The 22,393-nt window shown below is 36.0% G+C and overlaps 1 protein-coding gene across 4 annotated transcripts in view; it reads right to left on the bottom strand.

Moving 5' to 3' along the window:
• The window catches only part of EXOC4 (exocyst complex component 4), a 953,704-nt gene that overhangs the window by 327,671 nt on the left and 603,640 nt on the right, over positions 1-22,393 (bottom strand). The window contains exon 11 of one of the 4 annotated variants that reach the window (XM_037836134.1): positions 10,922-11,139. The exons of the other annotated variants lie outside the window; for them this stretch is intronic. Within the exon in view, the coding sequence (XP_037692062.1) occupies positions 11,082-11,139 (58 nt within the window). The 3' untranslated portion in view covers positions 10,922-11,081. Of the gene's footprint in view, positions 1-10,921; positions 11,140-22,393 lie in introns of those variants that run through there. 4 annotated transcript variants of the gene reach the window in all.

A 22,393-nucleotide genomic window follows, 5' to 3' on the forward strand; every position in this document is an offset into this window, starting at 1 on the left:
GGCTCCTTAGGGTATCTTTTGCTTACACTGTTTGTTCAAAATTTCAGAGGTAAACATCAACAGAAATGCTAATCTTACTTTAAGACTTCTTAATTAGGAAGGTTGAAGCCCAGTAGATTTATTATTAATACTAAATTCTCAATTTATCGGTTTGTTTGTTTTCTCACTCATCATAGGCTGAATACATGCTGATTTTTGTGTAAGGTTGTGAATTTGCTGTCTTGTTTTACCATCAAGTTGTAAAGTTGGGCATTACAGGTCAAATAATGATAAAAGAAACTCCAAGAGATGACATGTTTATTCTGTTACAATTTTGCATTGCTTGAAATAAGGAGACTATTTCCTATGCCTCGAAAATATTTTTCTTACACAGAACTTTCTGTTGGCTAGATAAAAGACTGCTTGTAAATTTGCCTGACAGGATATTAAACAATGCTGTGTGCTATATTCAAGCTTTTTTTTTTTTAGGAAAGAAGGTTTTGTAGTATGGTGGAATTGGTAGGGGAATGAAAGTCAGGAGACCTAGGTCCTGGCTTTGCTACCAATATCTTGCACAAATGAGGCCTAGAGTGGTGCAAGGTCAAACCAAATGGGTAGAAGGGAAGTGGTCACCCAAACAAGAGGTGCCAGTCATTCAAGACAGAAAGGGATAAGGATGGAGACCTGTCCTAGAAGACACAGGATCCCGAGATTTGAAATGTACAGGTTAACAGGGATTTTATGGCTCCTCCTCTTACTCTAGGAACTGACATTCTATTAAGGAAAAATACTAAGATGGTGTTTCTGCTTCCATACCCCATCCCATCACCAAGACAACATTTTGAAAAATTTTTTGTTTATTAAGAGTATTACACATTATATTCAAATGTAGTTAATGTACAAAAATAGTATCTTCAAATGCTACTATCTTCATTAAAACAATTAAATGAGGAATGGCCTTCTGAATGCCTCTGTTATACAAATTTGCTTTGACTCAATACAATTCACTGCATCCACATGAATAAGGCAGTTTTACCATGGGCTCTTTGAAGAGGGTAGCAACATTACATAGAACTGAGCATCCACAATAGTGTGTCTAAAAACAGAATTTACCTCTTGATGGTTTTACCTGTAAGGGATTTTGACTTCTATATTTTCATCATTGATGAGAATGGGCACTGACTTTGGGGAGTTAATGGTTAATTCTAACCTGTAACCTACTCCTTCTTATTTTTTTCTCCATCCTTTCTTATTTTCTCATGCGAAAGCCCAATTCTGATCCCAAAATGGAAAGCAGGTGAAGTCTGCCTTAACTGCCCTCCCATGTTACTTTTCAGGAATGGTACCCCTTCCTGAGGCTGTGACCTCAACATCTGAGAACTGAAATCCATTCTCCTTACTTCTTTACAGAATTCCCTCAACCTTCATCAGAACTCCCAACTCATCATGGCCCTTCTCAACTTGCTATTGTGGAAGAAAGGGATTAACAACTAAATGTTAGGAATCTCAAGGTATCTGATTTCAACTTTTTATACAGTACTACACAGTAGTCGTAAAGACAGGAGTGAACCCTCACTATCAGGGTTTGAAACCTTTCTCTGCCATTTACTAGTTGTGTGACCATGAAAAAGTCATGTAATCTTGTTAAGTCCAAATTTCTCCATCTGTAAAATGAGAAACCTCATAGGAGTGTTGTATTTAAATGAGATAATATATGACAAGGCAGTCAGAACTGTGTCTAGGGTACAGTAAATACTCAATAAAGTTTAGATGCTATTTTATTATGTCATTAATATGTTATCATCATCATCATCATCACATCATCATTGCATCATTTATTAACCTCTCCCAGATCCATTTGAATTTTAAAAGAAGGTTGCTCAGAAAAATAATATCTTAACCCAATAGTATATGAAAAAAGAGAATTCTGTGGTCCTATAGTAGAAAGGGCTGGGTAAAATAAATCTAAAAGAATTTTTTTCTTACTTTGGGGCTTCCTAGAATCTTTATTATCCTAAAGATTAACGAACTGCCAATACTAAGACTAGTTGCAGTATTTTCCTATCTTATTATCTTATTCACTTATGGAACTCTTCCCACTACCTAGAAAATCTTTTAACAATTCACAAAATAACAGAATTCCACAGAACACAATTTGGGGAAAATTGCCTTAGCCTAGAGTTTAATAGCACAATTTCAGGCACTACGATAAGCTGGGGGTAGAGGATTTTTCAGCATGGGGAAGAGTCCCTGGATCCTGCAAAATTTCATCATATTTAAAACCCTCTACCCTATCAATATGATACTGATCCCTCTCCTGATTCCACCCCAGCATCCAGAAATGCCTCAAAACGTCAACAGTTTATTCCTTAAGCACTTGAAACAGTCAAACACTTTAATTCTTGATTTTTCCTAGTGAACAACATGATCTTTTCACACTTTTTCTAGGTACCTCTAAACCTGTTACCCTTTTAAAGATGTTTCCTTGGGTCAATAACAACCCTCAAGTACATAGACATGAAGCAAACACCAAACATAAATTTCTAAAATTCAGGAAAGTGTGGCAAACCATTTTACCTCCTCACTTCAAGGTCATAGGCAGATGTGTTAGTTACAGAAGAGCTGGTTAAAAACCTTGCCCACTATGCTTTTAATTATTATAGGAATTGGATGAAGGAGTTAGAGTCAGCACGACAAGCTTTATTGCCATTTCAGCTATTTACGTGGAAACATTTATTTAAATATTTCACTGTGAAATATTTTATCTTTTCATTGTGAAACTGGTCTCCCAACAGAATTCTGCAAATGGTGATGCAAAATCCCTTGTGACAAATGTAAAACATTGAGTAGGGTGATGACATCTTAACTTGAGATTTGTGTATCTTTATTGTCAAACAATAAAAGGCTGAACACCAGAACTGGAGTAGCTTAATATAGAATATAGCACTCTCTATCCTCTGGGCCAAGTGGACTTTGGTATACACATCAGTCAAACAATCACAAGACACTCCCCTACCTGTGAGATCTTGAAATTGATGCTACCCCTCTAAGATCACAAACTATTGCCTGGCATTCTATTATATCATAGATACTCAACCTTTTTATTTTATTTTATTTTGGGCCCACAATGGAACCTCCCATCATCCAATCCCTTTTACTCATGTCTAGTTACATCTGACTCCCCACTCAACTCTCTTCTAGTTGACCACCTGAATGTTTTTCATGCCTTTCCTGTCCCCTACAGGCTCTCATGCCTCTGACATCCTTGACTTCCTTACCGTGAAAAGCTTACTCGGAATCATTTGGATCATTCTCATTGTCTATGCCCTAATGTTATTTTCTCCCAATCTTTGTGCAGCTCTTTTTCTAAACTCTCTGATTCTTAAACTGTAAAAAATGGGGACAATAATAATACCAAGGTTGTGGGTTTATTGTAAGTATTATGAGATGATATGTTTAAAAGTGCTCTTTAAAATCTAAAGCACTAAATAAACAACCAGCTCAAATGCCACTTCCACTATAAACATATATAACCATTCTTTCCCTTACTCATCTATCTCTTGCCTAGACATATAGGTAACTTAGAGCCTATATCATATATTTTAAAGCTAAATTGCAGTCTGTTGATATTGTTTGCAATGATTTTATTGTATTAACTTTATCTTTCCATTTAGTCATATTCCCTTAGAGCAGATAAAAAGGTGACCAAATATATCATCATGAATTAACAAAACTCAGTGAAGTCATTGACTCTATAAATCAAGTTTAAAAGCAGAGATATTAGAACTCACGGAAGATTATAGTGAGACAAAAGAAGGAAATGAAACATGATCCAGAAGATCCCAGAAAAAAAACAGAAAATAAAAATAATATTATCAGAGAAATAAAGGCCACATTGGAAGCAAGCCAAAGGGAACAGACATAGGTTATTTATTTATTGTTATAAACACACAAAGGGACATGAGGAGAAGATGTGGAAAGTGAGAAATAAAGTGAAATTACAAGTAAAACTAAAAAGAAGGTTTAGACAGAATATTATAAGTATGGAAAAGAGAAAAAATAAATACTTAGAGAAATTCTTAATTTTTTCCAACAATGAAAGAAGACTTTAATCTACAGAATGAAAAGGAATAATGTATCCCAGGAAAAAAAAAAGAGATATGTCTTGGTAAAGTTATTACATTTCAAAGATTAATAAATAATACTTGGGGAATATAGGTAAAAAAAAATTGAACTATTAGAATAAAACATATTTGTGTCTTTGTGTGCTCACACATGTGTATATATGTGCAATATACTTTTCACTGTGTAACACTGTATACCATTAGAATTGCATGCCATGTATCTGCTTTACTGATTAAAATTATGAATACATTCAAAAAATAGGAGTGAGAAAAGAAAGAACATGTATTTGACCCCAGTGCTCTCACCACATTAGCACGTATTACACTATAGCAACTCTCTCATCCTGGTATACCTGTTGGTTTGCATGTCTGCCTCTCCCAGACAGAGAACTCCTCAAGGACCAAGTACTGGCCTTTTTACTGTTTTATCCCTAGCACATGGCATGGTACTTGGGATATCACAGGCGTTCAATATAAAGTCATTCAATTCAATGAATAAACTATGCATTGATTTAATTATTTTATACTAACTTCATAACTTTCTACCTGGATCGCAGTCAGTAATTTTACCACTAAAGATGTTTCCTAAATGGTCCACCAATTCAGAACCCCCTGACTGGACATAAAATAACAGCAATCATTAAAGTAACCCTTCTTCAACCTCTCTAGATAAGAAAGCCTGAATTCAAATCCTTACTTCATCTCTTATTTGCTGTGCCAACTTAGGCAAGTTACTTAAAATTATTAAGACTTAGTTTCCTTGTCTGCTTCAAAAACAGTACCTACCTCCTACAGTTGTTGGGGGTATTAAATTTGTTAATTAATATAAAGCACATAGAACAGTGTTTGCCATATGGATAATACTCAGATTTACGAGAAGCCATTCAAAGGCAAGTGGCTTGGTATAAATGGATAAACATAAACTTACCTAGAATGCAGATGCAAGAATACCTTGTCATTATCCAGATCTGCAGTATTCTAGGAATGTTAATATAAAAGGCTCTCCTACAAATAATGAAAGACATCCTATTATGGGATTATTGTCTGTTTTTAATCACAATTTGATCTAATTTGGGATTCAATGGCATAAAAACCCCTCTTAGAAGAAGCCACCAAGTAGTTTTAACTTCAATATTCCTCAGGAAAAGAGCCATCTGATAGCCTTCTCTCCCATCTCATCCCAGGCATTTCTAAAACTGAAGCATCCTCATGACACCCCTTTAAATATGTACAGTGCAAAGCAAACATAGTCTACTCTTAAAAAATGAGACCCTTCATTTTCCCCCATCTTCTTTAACTCAGCAGAAAAATCTTGAGCTATTAAACCAGAGTCATAAGATGCAACTCATGTTCAGTGGCTTATATTCAACTTTATATCATCCCCCACTATAACAACATTTTTAAGGAGGATTTGCTATCTGCACATGTTAAGAGGGCCCTAGAAAGAGTGGCATCATCTGTTAAAGCAAATGTTAGCATTTGCTTATCTTCTTATATACAGAAAATGACATCTTCAATGACCAACTTCACAGACAGATTTTCTAATAACGCACAGTGAAGCTAGGAATCATATTTAGTCCTTCTATACACATTTTTAAAAAGCACTCAATCATGATTGCCCATTTTTCTCCTCTCATTCTAAAAGCCTGATTTGAGCTCCAAGCATAACCCTCTTTAACTACAGTCACAGTGATGCTCCTATACGAAATAATCAGATCAGCCTCAAATGTTTGAAACTCACTTTAGTCAATATTTTTAGGTAACTCTACAACATGTGTCATATGTACTTTTCAGAATTTCTTCCTATTTCCTGCTTTCTTGGTTGCATAATTTTAGAGAAAATTGAACTGCACCATTTCTTTCACTTCTTGGATATGAAATTCTTTCTGAATTCTATATCCTTTCCATAATTTTTTTTCTCTGCTTAGAGCAAAATATTTTGGTCCCTGGATGGTGTTGCTTGAAATGTTTTACGTGTTTGTGCACAGCGGTATTTTTACATAGAAAGGGTCAAAATCCTTCACCATATTCTTAATGGGGTGTATGATACAAAGAAAAGGTGGAACAATTACCAATGCCATATCTTAATAGAGTAATGCAGTCACAGACCGGTTATAGCTTAAAGGGACTTTAGTAAGATAATCAAGCTCAACACCTTTATTCTACAGGTGAGATAATGGAAATTCAGCAAGGTTAAGTGAATTTTAAAAACTTTTTTTTTTTTAAAGTGACATTATTAAAGTAAAAAAGTAAGTGGCACTTTAGGCTTCTTTAGGTGTTTAAACATTCCTACCCTCCACCTTAAATTATAACACAGGAGCTTAGGAGAAAATAAGCAATGTGTCATCAAAATGGTAATTATGGGTGATTTATTTCCTGTAATGGGGTGATGAAAATAATTATGAAAATTATATGGAAATATGAGAAAATATGATGTGTAAGAAGAAAAAGTAGAATACAAAATAGCACACATAGTATTATAAGAATGCATATGCATGAGGAAAATAACTGGAGGGTATGGAACCAAAACAAGTTTTTATGTTGGGATAAAATGATAATTTTTCTCTTCATCCAAATATTTCATTGGTATTACGCTACTTTTCCAATGATTTAATTGGGAAGGGCACTACCATGCAGACTCGGGTAACATAAGCCCAGAATGAAGGATGAAGAGGTATCTCAGAGAAGAGAGGGCAAGCTATTCCAGGCAAACATTCCACCTTGAATCAAGACATGAAGAAATTAAAAAAGGGGAAATAGTATAAGAAAGTCAGGGTGTGTGAACACACACAGTTGTGAGGAAAGAGAAAACGTGTTGTGCCTAATTGCACAGAGCCTTCCTAACACATAGTAGGCATTCAGCAAGTGGGACTTAGTATTGCTGTTATTATGATATACCTTCTTTCAAAATTTTGAACAAATGGGTTCATGATTGCTTCCTATGGCTTTTCAGTGTTGTGTCAAAACCTTTATATAGGATCATGTAGTTCTTGTGGAAATAAAACAAGTGACTGGAGATTTTAGCTCTTCTTTTCTGGTGAACATTATTTAGTGTGATTCTCAGCATCTCCCCTAAATTTTAAATAGACTAAGTTGATAGAGGAAGGTTTATGGAAGAAGTGCAGGGTCAGCTTTTATACCAACATTTTTTTTTAGTAGGAAAAAGATTATCATCAATAAACATTAACTAATCAGCAGCTATAATACTGTGTTAATAGATCTATGGAAAAATATGGACTATCCCTCCTCATTAAGAACAAGAAAAATTATGTGGAGATAAAGAAAGCAATTTGGTTTATTTGAACAGCTTTAGACCTCGATCTTAGAAACAGTGCTTAGTAGCCCTTCTAAATTCTAACAAATAAAATTATCATTAATTATTTGATGTTTACTGTATTTGGATTTGAAAATGATACCAACGTATACTTCATAGTACATCAGAGCACCTCATATAATCACTCAACACTGTTCAGTTATGATGGCTGATCATCTTATCACTGTAAAGAATTATAACAGTTTATAGTAGTAGTAGTATCTTCCCTTTTACCCCCTTTCTCTGACTATTCCTGAAATGCTGATGTTCCTTAAGGTATCACCAAGTTTCTTCTTAATTAACAGACACTCCTTAGTCCATTTCAATTAACTATCACCCAAATAACTCCCATATATATACTTGCTGCTGCTACCCTTTCCAGTTCTGGAGAGGTATTCCCAAAATACCTAACATACTCCTTCTGGATATTTCATCAGGATCTCACACACAAATTCAAGCCTAAACTTAACATCTTTCCCAGGAACCTGCTGCTGTTCTTACAGCCTCTATTTCAGAGAAAGACACTGCCATATACCCAGCTGCCCAATGCAGAACTGGGGGTTATACTGTCTACTTTCTCTCCTTCACGTCCAATAGCCTTCCCAAGACCTGTCAATTCTGCTGACATGATCTTTTACTCTAGCCTACCATGACAATTTTAAGGTCCTATCACTTCTCAACCAGAATATTATATATAATAAATGGTTCTCACTGCCTTTGGTTTTGCCCCATTCAAAATATCCTCCACACCACTGATACCATTACTGTGGCCACTGAAGGTGCAAGGATTAAATGAATTACTATAATATAAAGCTTGCAGAAGAGTGTCTAGCACATTATAAGAGAACCATATCATCTTTCCCTCCTACCTTTCCTCCTTCAAGTTTGAATAGGATCAAATCATTCTTTGGACTTAAACACCATCAATGCTGCTGAACAACATAAAGTTCAAAGTTCCACAAATGTGCAAGATTCTTTCATACTTTTATGTTTTCTTCATGTTGAATCCTGAGGCTAGAATACATTTCCTTCCTTGTTCACCTGGAGAAATCTTTGTCATCCTCTAGGACTCAACATAAAAAGTGTAACATTTATCCCAGGTAGAAGTCATTTAATTCTTCCAGTAAATGCATCAGTAATAACATTTTCTTGTATCTACTGGACATTTACATATCCCATTTCTAGAGTTCTTGCTTGTTATTTAGATGCAATTTAAGTTCAACCCTGAATTCTTTTTAATAGCTTCCTTATTTAAAAACATTTTATCAAGTATCTGCGATGTATCAGACTCTTAGGCATGCTATGGATACAAAGATGAATCAGTTCCAGTCCCTACCTCAGTGTGACCATAGTAAGGTAGTAAATTTAGAAAAGTAAACCGATAGTTATAGTGATGACTACAGAATCAATCTTGGGAGAGGACAATTATTTCATGTTTCTGGTATTCACATTCAAAAGGATGAAAGTTTCCTACGCTTATCAATTTAATTTGAAAAGACAGAACATACAAATAAAGCATATTTTAAAGAGAGCTAGTTCTTTGATCTTTGGAAGAAATGGTCAATATGGTGAAGGAAAACATCAAGAGAATCCTGCTGGGCAGGGATAAATGGAATGGTGACAGCAGCAGTGTGATAGTTAGGTTCACGTGTCAACTTCACGTGTCATGTCTTTACTTGTTTTATGTCCACTTTCCCAGCTAGATTGTGGTTTCATGTAAGCACAGACCAGGTAATCGTGTCTAGCTGTTTGTTACCGTGAGAACATTTTTTGGACTTAAATTATCAGTAAGTTGATTACATCAACGGCTGATTACATCTACAATCAACTGAGGAGATTGCCTTCAACGATGAGAAGTCTTGTCCAATCAGTTGAACGATTTAAAAGGAGAATGAGGATTTCAGCAGTCAGAAGAGAGAATTTCCATCTCTACTTCAGCCAGCCAGCTTCTCTTGGGAATTCATCGAAACCTCCATTGGAGTTTCCAGCTTGTTACCTGCACTATAGAATTTGTACGTGCCCATCCCTACAGTCGCCTGAGACAAGTTTTATAAAATCTCATAATATTTATGGATATTTCCTCTCAGTTCTGTTTGCCTAGAGAACCCTGACTAATACAGGCAGAAATGACCAAATCTAAAGGGAGGCAAACCAACTGGCTTCACCTAAGCACTATGGAAACATGGGGTCACATGTGGGCAATTTTGTAAGATAAAATCTGACAGAACCAGTTGAGAGTGCAAAGACTGAGTAGAAATGGAACACTTAGCCTCTGGTGAAAGATCTGCAAGATTTTCTAAGGGCAAGAATGCATGGCCTATTTTTCCTCATCCTCCATGAAAACATCCACTAAGTTGACACGTATTTGCTGAGCAAAGTTGCTCACAACTCCTCCCCCTTCTCCCCAAAATACTTTGATGGCTTCTCATTGCTTTTGGTGTAGTCATTCATTCCTTCAGACAATGCCTAGCCCTCTTCTTTAATGTGCTTTCATAGCATCCTGTATTCACTCTTTTTGTTTGTTTGTTTTTAAACAGTGACAGTAAATGTCATTACTTGTTTTATGTCCACTTTCCCAACTAGATTGTAGGTTTCATGAAAGCACAGACCATATCTGTCTCTACATTTCTAGCATTGGCTCAGTGCTTGACTTACATATACATAGTCTGAATGAATAAATGAATGCCCCCTAAAAAAGAAACAACAAATAAAAAACAAACAATATCCTAGAAAGATGGGCACATTAGTCCCATTTTACAAGAACATCACAGTTCTTGAAAAAATTATCTGACCTGACCAAACTCACAGAAATAGTAAACAGCAGAGCTAATTGTGAATCCAGAACTGTTAAGACTCTACCACCCATGCTCTTTCCTCTTGATCACACAACTTCCCCTATAAGGCAGTGAAATAAGAGAAAGAAACTGAAAAATGAAATACATAAGTGCTGAAGATAAATGAGTCCCCAGAAAAAGGAATACTTACTGGAAGAAGAGATTTTAGACTCTGACCTTTAATAAAATAAATTAGAAAATTCAGTAAGTATAGAGCAGAAATAGTAGGTCAGAGGGCAGTTTTGAGGGCTTTGTAACTATTTAACAGTTGTTAAAAACCCATATAATAAAAAGCACTATACATGAAGCTGCAGATTTGATGGAAACAGAAAACAAGAAAGAACTAACAAACATCCCAAACAAGATGCTGGTTGAATGGAGTTATATGCTCACATACATCATCCATCTAACTTTTGCTTCTCTGCTTTAATTCAGCCCATGAAAACCAATTATACTTGAATGAAAAGGAAACCAAACAGTTTCTTGGAAGATACATGCCCTCTTACATGCTGACATATCAAATTTGGGTGGAGGAAAAAGCAGCAAGGAAATTTCAAACTATTTTGGGCTATATATTTTCTCAGGTCTTTCCCTTGCTAACCCTTCCCACCCCAGATATTTTATTAATTGGAACTCTAGTTTTCAAGCAGAGGCTGTGAGCTGTAATTTGGTACATCTGCTTAGAAATGCGACTAGAATCTCAAATGATTTAATTGTAACATTTGGAAATGGTGAACACTAGTGCAATTACAAACAACTACCAGAGATACGCTATTAAATATCATTTTATTGGGAAAGGAGAAAGACAGGCTCCAACTTCATGCAAGCAATTTAAGGTGCCTTGCAACTAGGAAATGAACTGGCTTTCCAAATCTGTTGATGGTTTTGTCTGCAATGAAAGAAGAAACTAGAGTGAGTCAGTAAACCAGTTCTGGGGGAAAAGTACTTTCTGGGTGATGGTCCTTCTCCTTGATAAAACACAAGTGTGCTGCAAAATACAAACAACTCCTGTCCAAGCAGTCTGACTCATTCATTCCAGGAACCTTTGTGTTCTCCAAATAGGATCTTCTGAAGTCTTCCCACTGTGAAAGTTCAAAACAATCCCCTAACACATTAGCTACTCATCATCTCTCAAGTCCCACACTATCTTGAACTTTGTTTTAGAGCTCAACTCTCCACAGGATGACCACACCATAGCATTCCTGTTTTACATATATATTCATTCCAGAAGAAAACAGTGAGCTACCAAAGTTGCATTGAGTATACATTTAAGAAAGATCTTACAAAAACAAAATAGCCTAAGATCTCCTGAGAACCTGGAATTCAAAGGACACACTGGGAAAACTGTTTTAGGACAGTGATTCTTAAACATATCAGGGTCTAATATGCTTGAAATATAAAACACATTTCCATTAACCATTAATAACAATGGTCCACTATTAAGGACATGTAGAATCCAGAATCTTGGGAATAAGATGGGTACAGTGGAGAAAAACAGAGAAGCCCATGTAATTTGAATCCTCACATAATTCTAATATACAACTCCCCTTATCTACCCATAACCTGAAAATCACATTGGGCCACATAGCTTTCCTTCACGTCAGATAAATTTCCAGTAATCTCATTTTGGGCTCGGCGGCTTATATGTTTAATATTCACAGCACCAAAACCAATGGTAAAGGAAAAGCCAGCCAACCTTTAGGAAAGTCAACTGGGAAGGGCAAAAAAATGCTAAACAAGTAGCTAGGATTCTTGTCTTCAACTGCATCTCACGGTACAGTAAAAGGAGAACCAATTTAACTTGGAAAAATAATTGACCGCTGGCTTCATGTTAAAATACTGGTTCACACAAGATTCTGTTCAGTGCTTGAGCTAGGGAATAATATACCTTTGACATTTGATCAGATTAGAATTGCTCGTGAAATAAACTGAACAAGACTCAAAACAATTAAGTCACGTTTCTCTCATATTTGTTCAAAGTTAGCGGTTTGGAGTTCTTCAGTCTGAATATGCATAAAGCTTTTTAATACAGACCACCATCCAGCAGGACCCAATGATTCACGCAAAATTGTGAAGTAGGCCATCTGGGGAAATATTCCTCTTTTCCATGGCCCCTTTGGGCTCCACTGGAGAGTCTATCAATAAGGGCAGTGATTCTTAAAGAAAAGAACAGGGTACTAGACTCTTCTGAATTTAATTCCCAAGTAGTGAAGTTTCCCCAAATTATTACCATTTTGAATTGTGTTTACTGATGCTAGAGTCTCTTTCATGTAAATGAGAACAGATACATGGCCTAAAGCTCCTGAACCTATACTCTCAGGTTGACCTTCAGCTGTCTAGCAAAATCACTGAAGCTAAAGAATCCTTATGAAGACAAGAGTTAACACAGTAGGCCTGAGGCTGCTATCTTTGGAAGGGCCTGCTTGCAAGATTAGATCTTGGTTACTGTCTGGGAACTTGGATTTGCGGAGTGTGTCTCACCATTTCCTAACTGATAAGGATGGTTTACTGTGCCTAGATTTTTTTTTCCCCCAAACAACTGGGGTTTATGCTGAACATCTGCTTTCCTTCTGGGAGTCTGGAATTTTGGTACATGCAAGTCAAAGAGTATACCTACTTGACCTGGTGACCAGTCCCTGATATGGAATGCTCAGTCTCTCATATATGTTGTTGCATGTTCACTGCTTGGGGAAGAATGTACTATATGTGACCCCTTCATGGTTAGGAGAGAACACAGGAAGCCTGCACACTGATCCCTTGAGTACTCACATGTATCTTTTTCCCTTATGATCTGGCTGTGTATCCTCACCACATCACTGTAATAAATCTTTGCCAGGGGTAGAACTATATGCTGAGTTCCATGAGTCTTTCTAGTGAATCTCCAAACATGGTACTGATTTTGGGGACCCCTAAAACAATCCTGAAATGCAGTCTCATTCTGGGATTTCATGTGGTTCTTCTCATCATTGGGGCTCATTCATTAGTAGGCTTCACTTCTTCTTTCTTGAAGCTTTTCCTAGCTTTTCATGCCTTCGTAGGTTATTAATAAAGTACATTAATGAAATCAAGCCATTATAGATTTCTAGGATCTGAGGTTTTGCCTTCAAAACTTTATTGTTTTTAACAAGTAACCTTATGGAGAAAATGTCTTTTATGTTCATTATCTAATCCAAACAATTAATTCTGCTGGTGGAAACATAAAGACAGGTAGAAACTCCTTAGTTAAATAACTGATCAGTGAAAAAAGTATTTGGGGGCAATATAGGCTTTGCAGTGTCTCAGATCATACTACACCAGCAGTACTTAAATCTGCAAACAGGGCTGGCCTAGTACAAAGAATAGGGGAAGATTTAAGGCACATGTCCTTATGTAGGAAGAGAAACCCTACCGGTATCTCCTAGACTCCTTAACTACAGATTCCTCTTTCTTCAGTGTGAGAATAGGGAAGAAAAAGTTAAGAAGACATTCTAAATCTGAAAGAGCAAATTTTCAATCAGGATGTAGATATTGCAATTATGTGGTGGTGGCTGATAGGCAAAAAAATTAATTAGTATTCTCTTTGAAGTTGGTTTTTCTTGCTGAATCACATGGATTTTAAACATTGCCTCAGAACAGGAACAGTTATGTTGGGGGTAAGGAGGGATGAATAAATCAAGTCAGATGCTCAGATTGATCCCAAGAGGGCCAAAATAGTTCAAACTGCTTTTATTTTTGAGCCGGGCAATTAAATACTTAGGAGTCAAGGAGATACACCATCATCATTTTAACAACACACATTTAAATCGTGTGTGAATTTCAAAACCAATTCACGAATTATTTCATTTGACCCTCATAGCATACCAATTTCTATGAGTATTTCTGGTGTGATTTTTAAATAAATGTTATCACTATTCCTTTTAGAGTTCTTACTACCAGTTAAACATGTCAAATATTATTTCCTGTAGGAAAAAGAAAATAACAGTCACATCTACCACTACCACTATTGTCATAATAACACCACAACAAGTTACTAAAACCTCCACTCACCACCCCATTTTACACTGAAGTAGCCCTCTCCCCTACTGGTTTGAAAAAGTTTCTATTTCTTTTGTTTGAATTCCCACCTCCTTATGTTTATTCAGAAGAAGCTTGCTTTACTTTTTCCTTTGCAGTACCTGCTAAGGCTGCCTCTTGACCGGTTCTAGCCACTGAGGATGCTAAGCCTCCATTTTAAGACCAAGCGTGATTTGCAACAGAGCATGCTCCACTCAACCCCACCCTTTAGCCTGCCTCCCCACAAATGGATTAGCCCATATTATCTCACCTAGTCCTTAGCCACTCCCTTTAGCCTGCCTTCTCCAGATAGTATAAAACCTCAGGCTCCGTTTTGTTCAAGGAAACTGATCTGTGGCTTTTCTTCAGGTCTCCTTGCTGGTAGAGTATGCAATAAACCCTTTCTTTTCTCAAAATCCTGGTGACTCAGTATTGGCGTTTGTGTGCTTTAGGCAATGAGCCCCTGCTTTTGGCAGTAACATGACTATGATTTCTATTGAATACACAGCTGTCTTTATTCTGGACTATGCTACTTTTGATAGCAATTGCTTCTATGTGTGTTTACTACCATGGATTCCAATATTTTAGAAGATATTTTTAAAAAATAGGCCTTAATAGATAGCAGTAATAGTATTTCAGAAAACTCTAAATCATTAGCTACTTGGAATTACTCTGATTCAAGGGCTCAGAGAAGGGAAGTCTCAGACCTTCAAGGCAATGAAATGCTATTTGAAGATTCGCTCCACGCAGCTAATTCATGTCACTTCTATAACAGATTTAGAGACACAGATGCTTTAAAGTGCTGCTTGAAGCAGTGTATCTTTTGTCTAACCACATCTGAATCCTAACATTCTCCTTGCGTAGTTAATACTGGGACAATGCCCTTCTTCTGAATCTTTGACTCTCTCTCCTCAACTTATTTTCTTCTCTTTTTCTCTGTCTCCTTTTTTTTTTTTTTTTTTTGGCTTTCCCCAAGGTGCTTCAGTAAGACCCTCCTCAGAAAAGAGAAAAGTCTGTTCTAACTCATAAAAAACATGGTAAAATTTCCTGCTGTAGTCTGGCAACTGAATGAGGAATCATGGGAAATATGGGCTGCCTTTTAGCCATTCTAAAATTTTTTCAGCAAAAGATGAAAAGGTTTCTGAATTATATTTGAATTCTCTCTGTACAAACCTGTGTGTATAATTACAATCCTGTTTTATTGAAGTTTTGTCTGAAAAAATGAGCAATGAACTATAGCACTACCAGAGACCCTTATGAACTTCAGCACTGAATGCCAAGGTCAAGATTTACTGAAAAGCAAAAGTTCAGAAACAGAAGTGAGTGTCTCCCCTCAATGGCATATCTGCATGTAACTTGGCCTTGGGCAGCATACACTGTAGCTCAGTGAATCAAAAAAAATCGAACTAGGTAGGGACTCTGGCACTGGGAAAATTAACTCTAAGTAAATGGCTAAAGGAATCTGTGAGTTAATTATCCAGGCTAGAATTTTTTAAATTAAAAATTGGAATAATATTTCTTTATCTACAATAAGGCTTTAAGATAATACTTAAATAGTAAAATAATTTAAGCTGTTTAGGTTATTTGGAACTGGCAGTTATCCTAAATAGAAGAAAAGAATTACAGTATATTTAAAACAAAATAGTAGAAAATAAATCTATCTAGAATTTTCCTATCTTGATTAAAAGATAAAGACAAAGCAATACAAACATTAAAATAAATAATGGCTGTGAATTGGTAAGGCCATGTTGTGGTTTGAAGCTGTACGTAGCCCAGAAAACATGTTCTTAAATCTAATCCATATCTGTGTGTGTAAACCCATTGTAAGTAGGACCTTTTCATGAGAATACTTCAGTTAAGATGTGACCTACCTCATTCAGGAGGGGGCTATTCTGGTTTGCTAATGCTGCTGTTATGCAGAATACCAGAAATGGATTGGCTTTTATAAAGGGGATTTATTTGGTTACAAATTTACAATCCTAAGGCCATAAAAGTGTCCAAACTAAGGCATCAACAAGAGGATACTTTCACTAAAGAATGGCTGATGGCATCCAGAACACCTCTGTCAGCTGGGAAAGCACATGGCTGGTGTCTGCTGATCCTTTGCTCCCAGGTTGCTTTGCTTTCAGCTTCTGATTCCAGTGGCTTCCTCTCTAAGCATCTGGGAATCCTCTCTTAGCTTCTCTTGGGCAAACTCTGGGCATCATCTCTTAGCTTAGCATCTCCAAATATCCTTTTGTCCACATCTCCAAGCATCTCTAAGCGTCAGCAAGCATCTGGGTCTGTGTTGTTCTGAGCTTCTTTCTTAAGTAATCCAGTGAATTAATCAAGACCCACCCTGAATGGGCGGGGCCGCACCTCCATGGAAAAAATCGAATCAAAGTTTTCACCCTAATCAACAGACTAATCAGTCTGCCCCCACAAGACTGCATTAAAGAATATGGCTTTTCTGGGGGGTATAACATATCCAAACTGGCAGAGGGCTTAATCCTATTCCTGAAGTCCTTTATAAATGGAATGAAGAAAGAGAGAGAGAGCAAGAGAGAGAGCGCATGTGTGCACCACAGAAGTGAAAAGCTGAAATCAAAGAAACCTGGACGAGAACTGAAAGACCCAGCAGGTGTTGCCATATGCCTTGCTATGAGGCAGAAGAGCCAAGGATTGCTGGTAGCCAGTCTTTGGAAAGAAAGCATCGCCTTGATGATTCCTTGATTTGAACATTTTCTCGGCCTCAAGCTGTAAGCTAATAAATTCCCATTGTTTAAGCTAACCCAATTTATGGTATCTGCTTTAAGAGCCTAGGAAACTGAAACAGGCCATTTCTAAAAAAAAAAGAAAAGAAAAACAGGCCACTTATGAGTAAGAATGTAAGGTAAGAAAACTTTCCTACTCTTTGATTCCTTATTATGAGCTGTAAAGCAATAATATGTTATTAGAAAAACATAAATAATGTTTTAAAAATAACTTTTTTCTATTATAACAGAGATTTTTTATTAACATAATTTGGAAAACACAGAAAAGTAATTCAACAAATTTTTATTGAAGTGATACCCTATATAAGGTACTTGGCAATAGACACAGGATATACAATAGTGAAAAAGACCAACATGAGTCTTTTTATATCAAACTTTCAATCTAGAGAAGGAAGACAGAAACAAAGTTAACACACCAATAAAATAATTATGTACTGTGATAAGTACCTTGAATTTTAAAAAAAGATATAGAGTAGCAGGAGAGCATGGTCCTAAAACAAACCACAATTAATATCCTGTTCTATTTTCATCCAGTTCTTTTAAAAATATTTAAATGTTGTTTTATATAGTTGTAATCATGTCACTTTATACCCTGTTTTTCTCACACTTAATGTTCTGTTTCTTTCACTTAAAGTTGTCTCAAGAACATTTTCTATATCATTATATAGGCCTAATAAGCATAATTTTAATAATAGTTTTTAATTAGACTAATATTTATTGAATACTTCATATAAGGTATTTTGTATTTGTTAGCTCATTTAATCTTAATAACAAGCCTATAAGATAGGTACTTCTATAATCCTCATTTATAGATTGTAAATATTAAGACAGTAAGTTTAAATAACTTACTGAAGATTGTATAGTTAATAAAAGGCATAGCCAAGATTCAAACAAGGCAGCTGGACTTGAGACCAAGCTGTTATCACATGACTAAGCTATACTGTCTTGATAGTTACATAATATTTCATCACTCTGTTATTTGGGATTTGGTCCACAAACTTGTTATAAGATGATAATGGAAACAAAAAATACAAAAAGTATTGGGTGACAATGGAAGTTAAAAATTCAGGGAAAAAGGGAGAGCAGTAGAAAAAGCTTCCCTTGGAACTGACTAAATAAAAGGGGTGAAAAGAGAAAAGGGAAAAGAAAGAACTTTCAAATTATCCCCATGGCAAATTTCTAAATAAGGATAATCCAGAATTATGTATTTACTATACGTGTACATTAAGGAACAAATATTTATTATGTACTATTTTCACCTTCTGAAAGTATCAGCTAGAACCTTCCAAACACTTGGAATCATGGGCAATAAGCAGTAAAGAATTCGGCTAGCAGATTAGTCCAGGTTTAGCTGCATTTGCGATTCCTTGGCCTCAGCTTAATTTAAAGGATGCACAGAATCAGCGATCATCTGAGAGCCTTGACATAACCTTACAAAAATGACAGACTGAAATCACCAATCAGAATTGGTTTTACTTGCTCAAAGTTCTACATGTAGTAAGGATTTTTATATATAAGCACAAACCCATGTGCAATATTAAGAATAATTAACAATTCTTACCAAAGCTTTACTTCTATCTGCAGCTCCTTGTCTGACTTTCTGATAGCTATAACTCTCAGAAAGCTGTTCCTTTCATGGTGCCAAAATTGGTGGCCTAGGTTCATATAATGGCATAATCACTGCTAAACTTTTGAGAACATCTCAACTGCCTTATTAATTGTACCACAGGTAGGAATCATGCGACAAATAGAAAGCTAAAATATATCACTTCCAAGGTCCCTTCCGACTCTTTAAGATTCTCTGAATCTGAATCAGTTTCTACTCACTTGGCCCTAACATACTTTCCTTTATTTGTACTGAAACTCACTGACCCCTAAATATCTTGTAAACTTTTAAATTTATTCATGCTTTTCCTTCTCTACATTTCCCATTTAGACTGTCTCTTTATCACATTAGTATACCTGAATCCTATTCTTCTTTCAAGACCCAATTGAAATCTTACCTTTTCACAGAGATTTCCTTGATAAGCCTGGCTATTTTAACTTTTTCCTACCCTAAACTACTGTTGTATTTCACTGACACATCACATAATCTCTTGTGTCACTGGCTGGCCTTTGGGCATATATATTTTATTCCATACTCCCCCATTCCATTTACTCAAACCTAAACTGCAGTATCTACACCATCAATTACATTTTAGGTTTACTGAGTAAAGACCATGCTTCACACATCTCCTAGAAAGTCTTTTCTTTAAAAGCCTCAAGTAAAAATTATTTTGTAATACCAGGTTAAGAGCTTGTACTTTAAAACCAGACTGTCTTAAAATCAGACTCACTTCTGATGCTCAAACTTGGGTGGGAGGTAGGAGAGGTTTGGGTGGGGGGAGGGTTTACTATATATTTCTTTACCTAGGGAGTCTTCTATAATGCTTTGGACATAGCAGATGCTCAGTAAATATCTTTATATTCTATTCCCCCATATCTAAAACTTCTCTGTACATTTAACAAGATCTAATTCTTCTACATTTTTTGCCTCTAGGAAATATGTACCTGGCAGATGCTTAACAGCTACATAAAGGCAGTGAATGAAATGATGTTGGTACATAATTTGGTTGTAAAGTTTATAAAATGCTTTGAGCTGACAGAAACAGTGTAAATGAAGACTGTAAATGAATATAAAACATGAAATATCTCTCTTGCTAACCTATCCTTTCCCCTTAGATTTATCTCCCCCAAACTAGGGATTCCTCTGTTTTTTTCCTTCCCCTTAGAGGCAGATACACCAACCCAATATGCAGCAGTCGGAGACAGGGAGGCTCTGATTTACTTAGAAGGCTTCACGGCATAAGGGCACAAAAATGTCAAAGTAGCTCAAAATCAAAGATTAGGTTCATTCACCTAATGTGGATGGGTTTGCTCACCAGGGCCCAATAAATGGATAGGGATCCCTGTCAATTGTAGCCACCCAGGACAATGACCAAAGTATGGTCCACACTGGCATGTGAGTTTTGACTGATTTCATGGTTTTGTAAAGAACAGCATCTAATTTCCCAAATGATCCTGCTGTTCCTTGGAAAAATTCATCCTCTGTCTTCCTCTGGAGCTTTGATACATGACATGTCACAGTGCTTTCAAGCAGGCTTTTGCTAGTGGTGCAAAAACTGATGACATGAAACAGGTACCAACAATGGCACAGCTGCTAATGGGTACATTTAAATCAACGTCTATTCTTCCCATGCTGTCATGCAAAGCCCTTTCTACTGCTTTAAAACAAACAAGCTTAATTTTATTTCCTGCCTGGCTTTGTATAATTTTGACATGTCCTCAGTCAAACACGACCCAGTCCTTCAATCAGGCCCCATTTTTCTGGAAATGGGAAAACAAGAGGAAGCTAAAGTAATTATTGAAAACTCATAAGCACCAGCTTTAGCCTAATTACCTTGACTTTCCTTTTTAATTTTTCTATTGATTGTCTCTTGTTAATATACAAGTATTGACTGAGCTGGTAGAGCCTGGTACTACTATGATAAGAACAGATGCCGTTGGGAAGCAAAATGTAATTAGGAGACCCGATATTCTGTCCTTCCTTTTCAGCACACATGAGCAGCACAGACTTTGGTTGAAGGTCCTCTTAAGAATCACCACCAGCACCTACACACCAGGATAGGGGTAGGGAATGGAGAGTAAATGCTTGCATTATACAGGTGTATATTTGAGGTGATGGGAAAGTTTTGGTAATGGTGATGATGGTAGCACAACCTTGTGAACAAATTAACAGCAGTGAATTATATATTTAAATGTGGTTAAAAGGGTAATTTCAGGTTGTATGTATGTTACCAGAATAAAAATTAAAAATAAAACCATATAACTGTACAACATAAACAGGGAATCCTAATGTAAACAAGGAACTACAGTTAACAGGACAATTATAATATTCTTTCATCAACTGTAATAAATACCTTACTAATGCAAGGTATTAATAATAGAGAAGTGGGTATATGGGAACTCTGTGTTTTTTGCATGATTTTTCTATAAACCTGAAACTTCTCTAATTAAAAAAAAAAGAATCTTTGTTAAACGTCTTTGCTGTCTGCCGTGCCTTTGCCACTAGGGGGCAGTTGGGAAAATGAAAAAACAACCCCTTTTTCTTTGTTCCTTTTTTGATGTTAAAATAATGTTTCCCCTGTTTTCAACATATAAACTATTACAACTCCTGGGTGAACAACCCAGGAATGAATGTGACAACCTTTAGAGCTGCATGTGTTCTTTTTACAATGCTGATGTATTTTAAATTTGAACTTGAAAAAACTAAGCAATATTGGGTAAGCTGCCCCGAATATTAATGCATCACTGGCAAATGCTTTTAACAGTTCCTGATTCCTTTGTCATGGAAAAATGTAAAAATTTTTTTGCTGTAGGATATGAGACTTGTTTGAAAAATAATTATTTCTAAGCACTTGAAACTTTTCAATCCCTCATAAATCTAAGTTTTCGGGCACTCTAATAATATCTTATATGTTGAGAGTCTTAAATTACTATTGAGGAATACCTCACTGTTAACAAACACAATTTAGTAAAGTTCTCAGGAATTCAGTTGTCTGGGGTCCAAGAAAACCCTGGTAAACCAGTGTGTCATGTTGTATTTGGTTTTATTTTATCTTCTAAAGAAATTCTAAAAGGGAATACATAAAACAGGAGCAGTTGGAAATACTAAAAGTAATAAGAAATACCTAAAAGGAGGAATTCTCAAAGAATATAACTAGGTCACAAATTGTATTACTTATTCCAGAAGTAAAGAAGCATTCTCAAGTGCTCACAAAAGCCATAAAAACCAAGTGAGTGCTATAAACTCAAAGAAGCATGGGGAAAATGGAGGAGAAGGAACCCAAAGGATACAAAGGAAAAAAAATGAATTAAACAATTATTAGATTAAAAAAACAGCAGGAAGACTGGTATATAGCATAAGTGGTACACTAAATAGTAGAAGCAGAGGCAGAAGTAGTTCAGTCCCTATAAAGAGTATTTTAATAACAACAAAGGTTTATCAACTATAAAGTCACAATTCTATAGACTGTGGGGAGCATTTAGGGAAAGTGTGAACTAGTTTCTAGTAAAGTAATTTCATCAGTCCCCGAGGGCAAATTTGTTATCAGCTAGTGATAGGCTTAAAAATATCATCCGCCCAGATGAGCAAATGGCACACAATTCATTGCAAGGTACTGAGAAACAAAGTCATAGTATAATTTATACAATAGTATATAAAAGCATCAGATATCACAGTATTCATCTATAATACAGGTTTCGAATATATTTTAGTGAAATGTTGGTTCAGGTGTCATAAATAATACTTAAGGTTCA

This window comes from Choloepus didactylus, chromosome 5 (genome assembly GCF_015220235.1).
Source record: "Choloepus didactylus isolate mChoDid1 chromosome 5, mChoDid1.pri, whole genome shotgun sequence".
Lineage (NCBI taxonomy): Eukaryota > Metazoa > Chordata > Mammalia > Pilosa > Megalonychidae > Choloepus > Choloepus didactylus.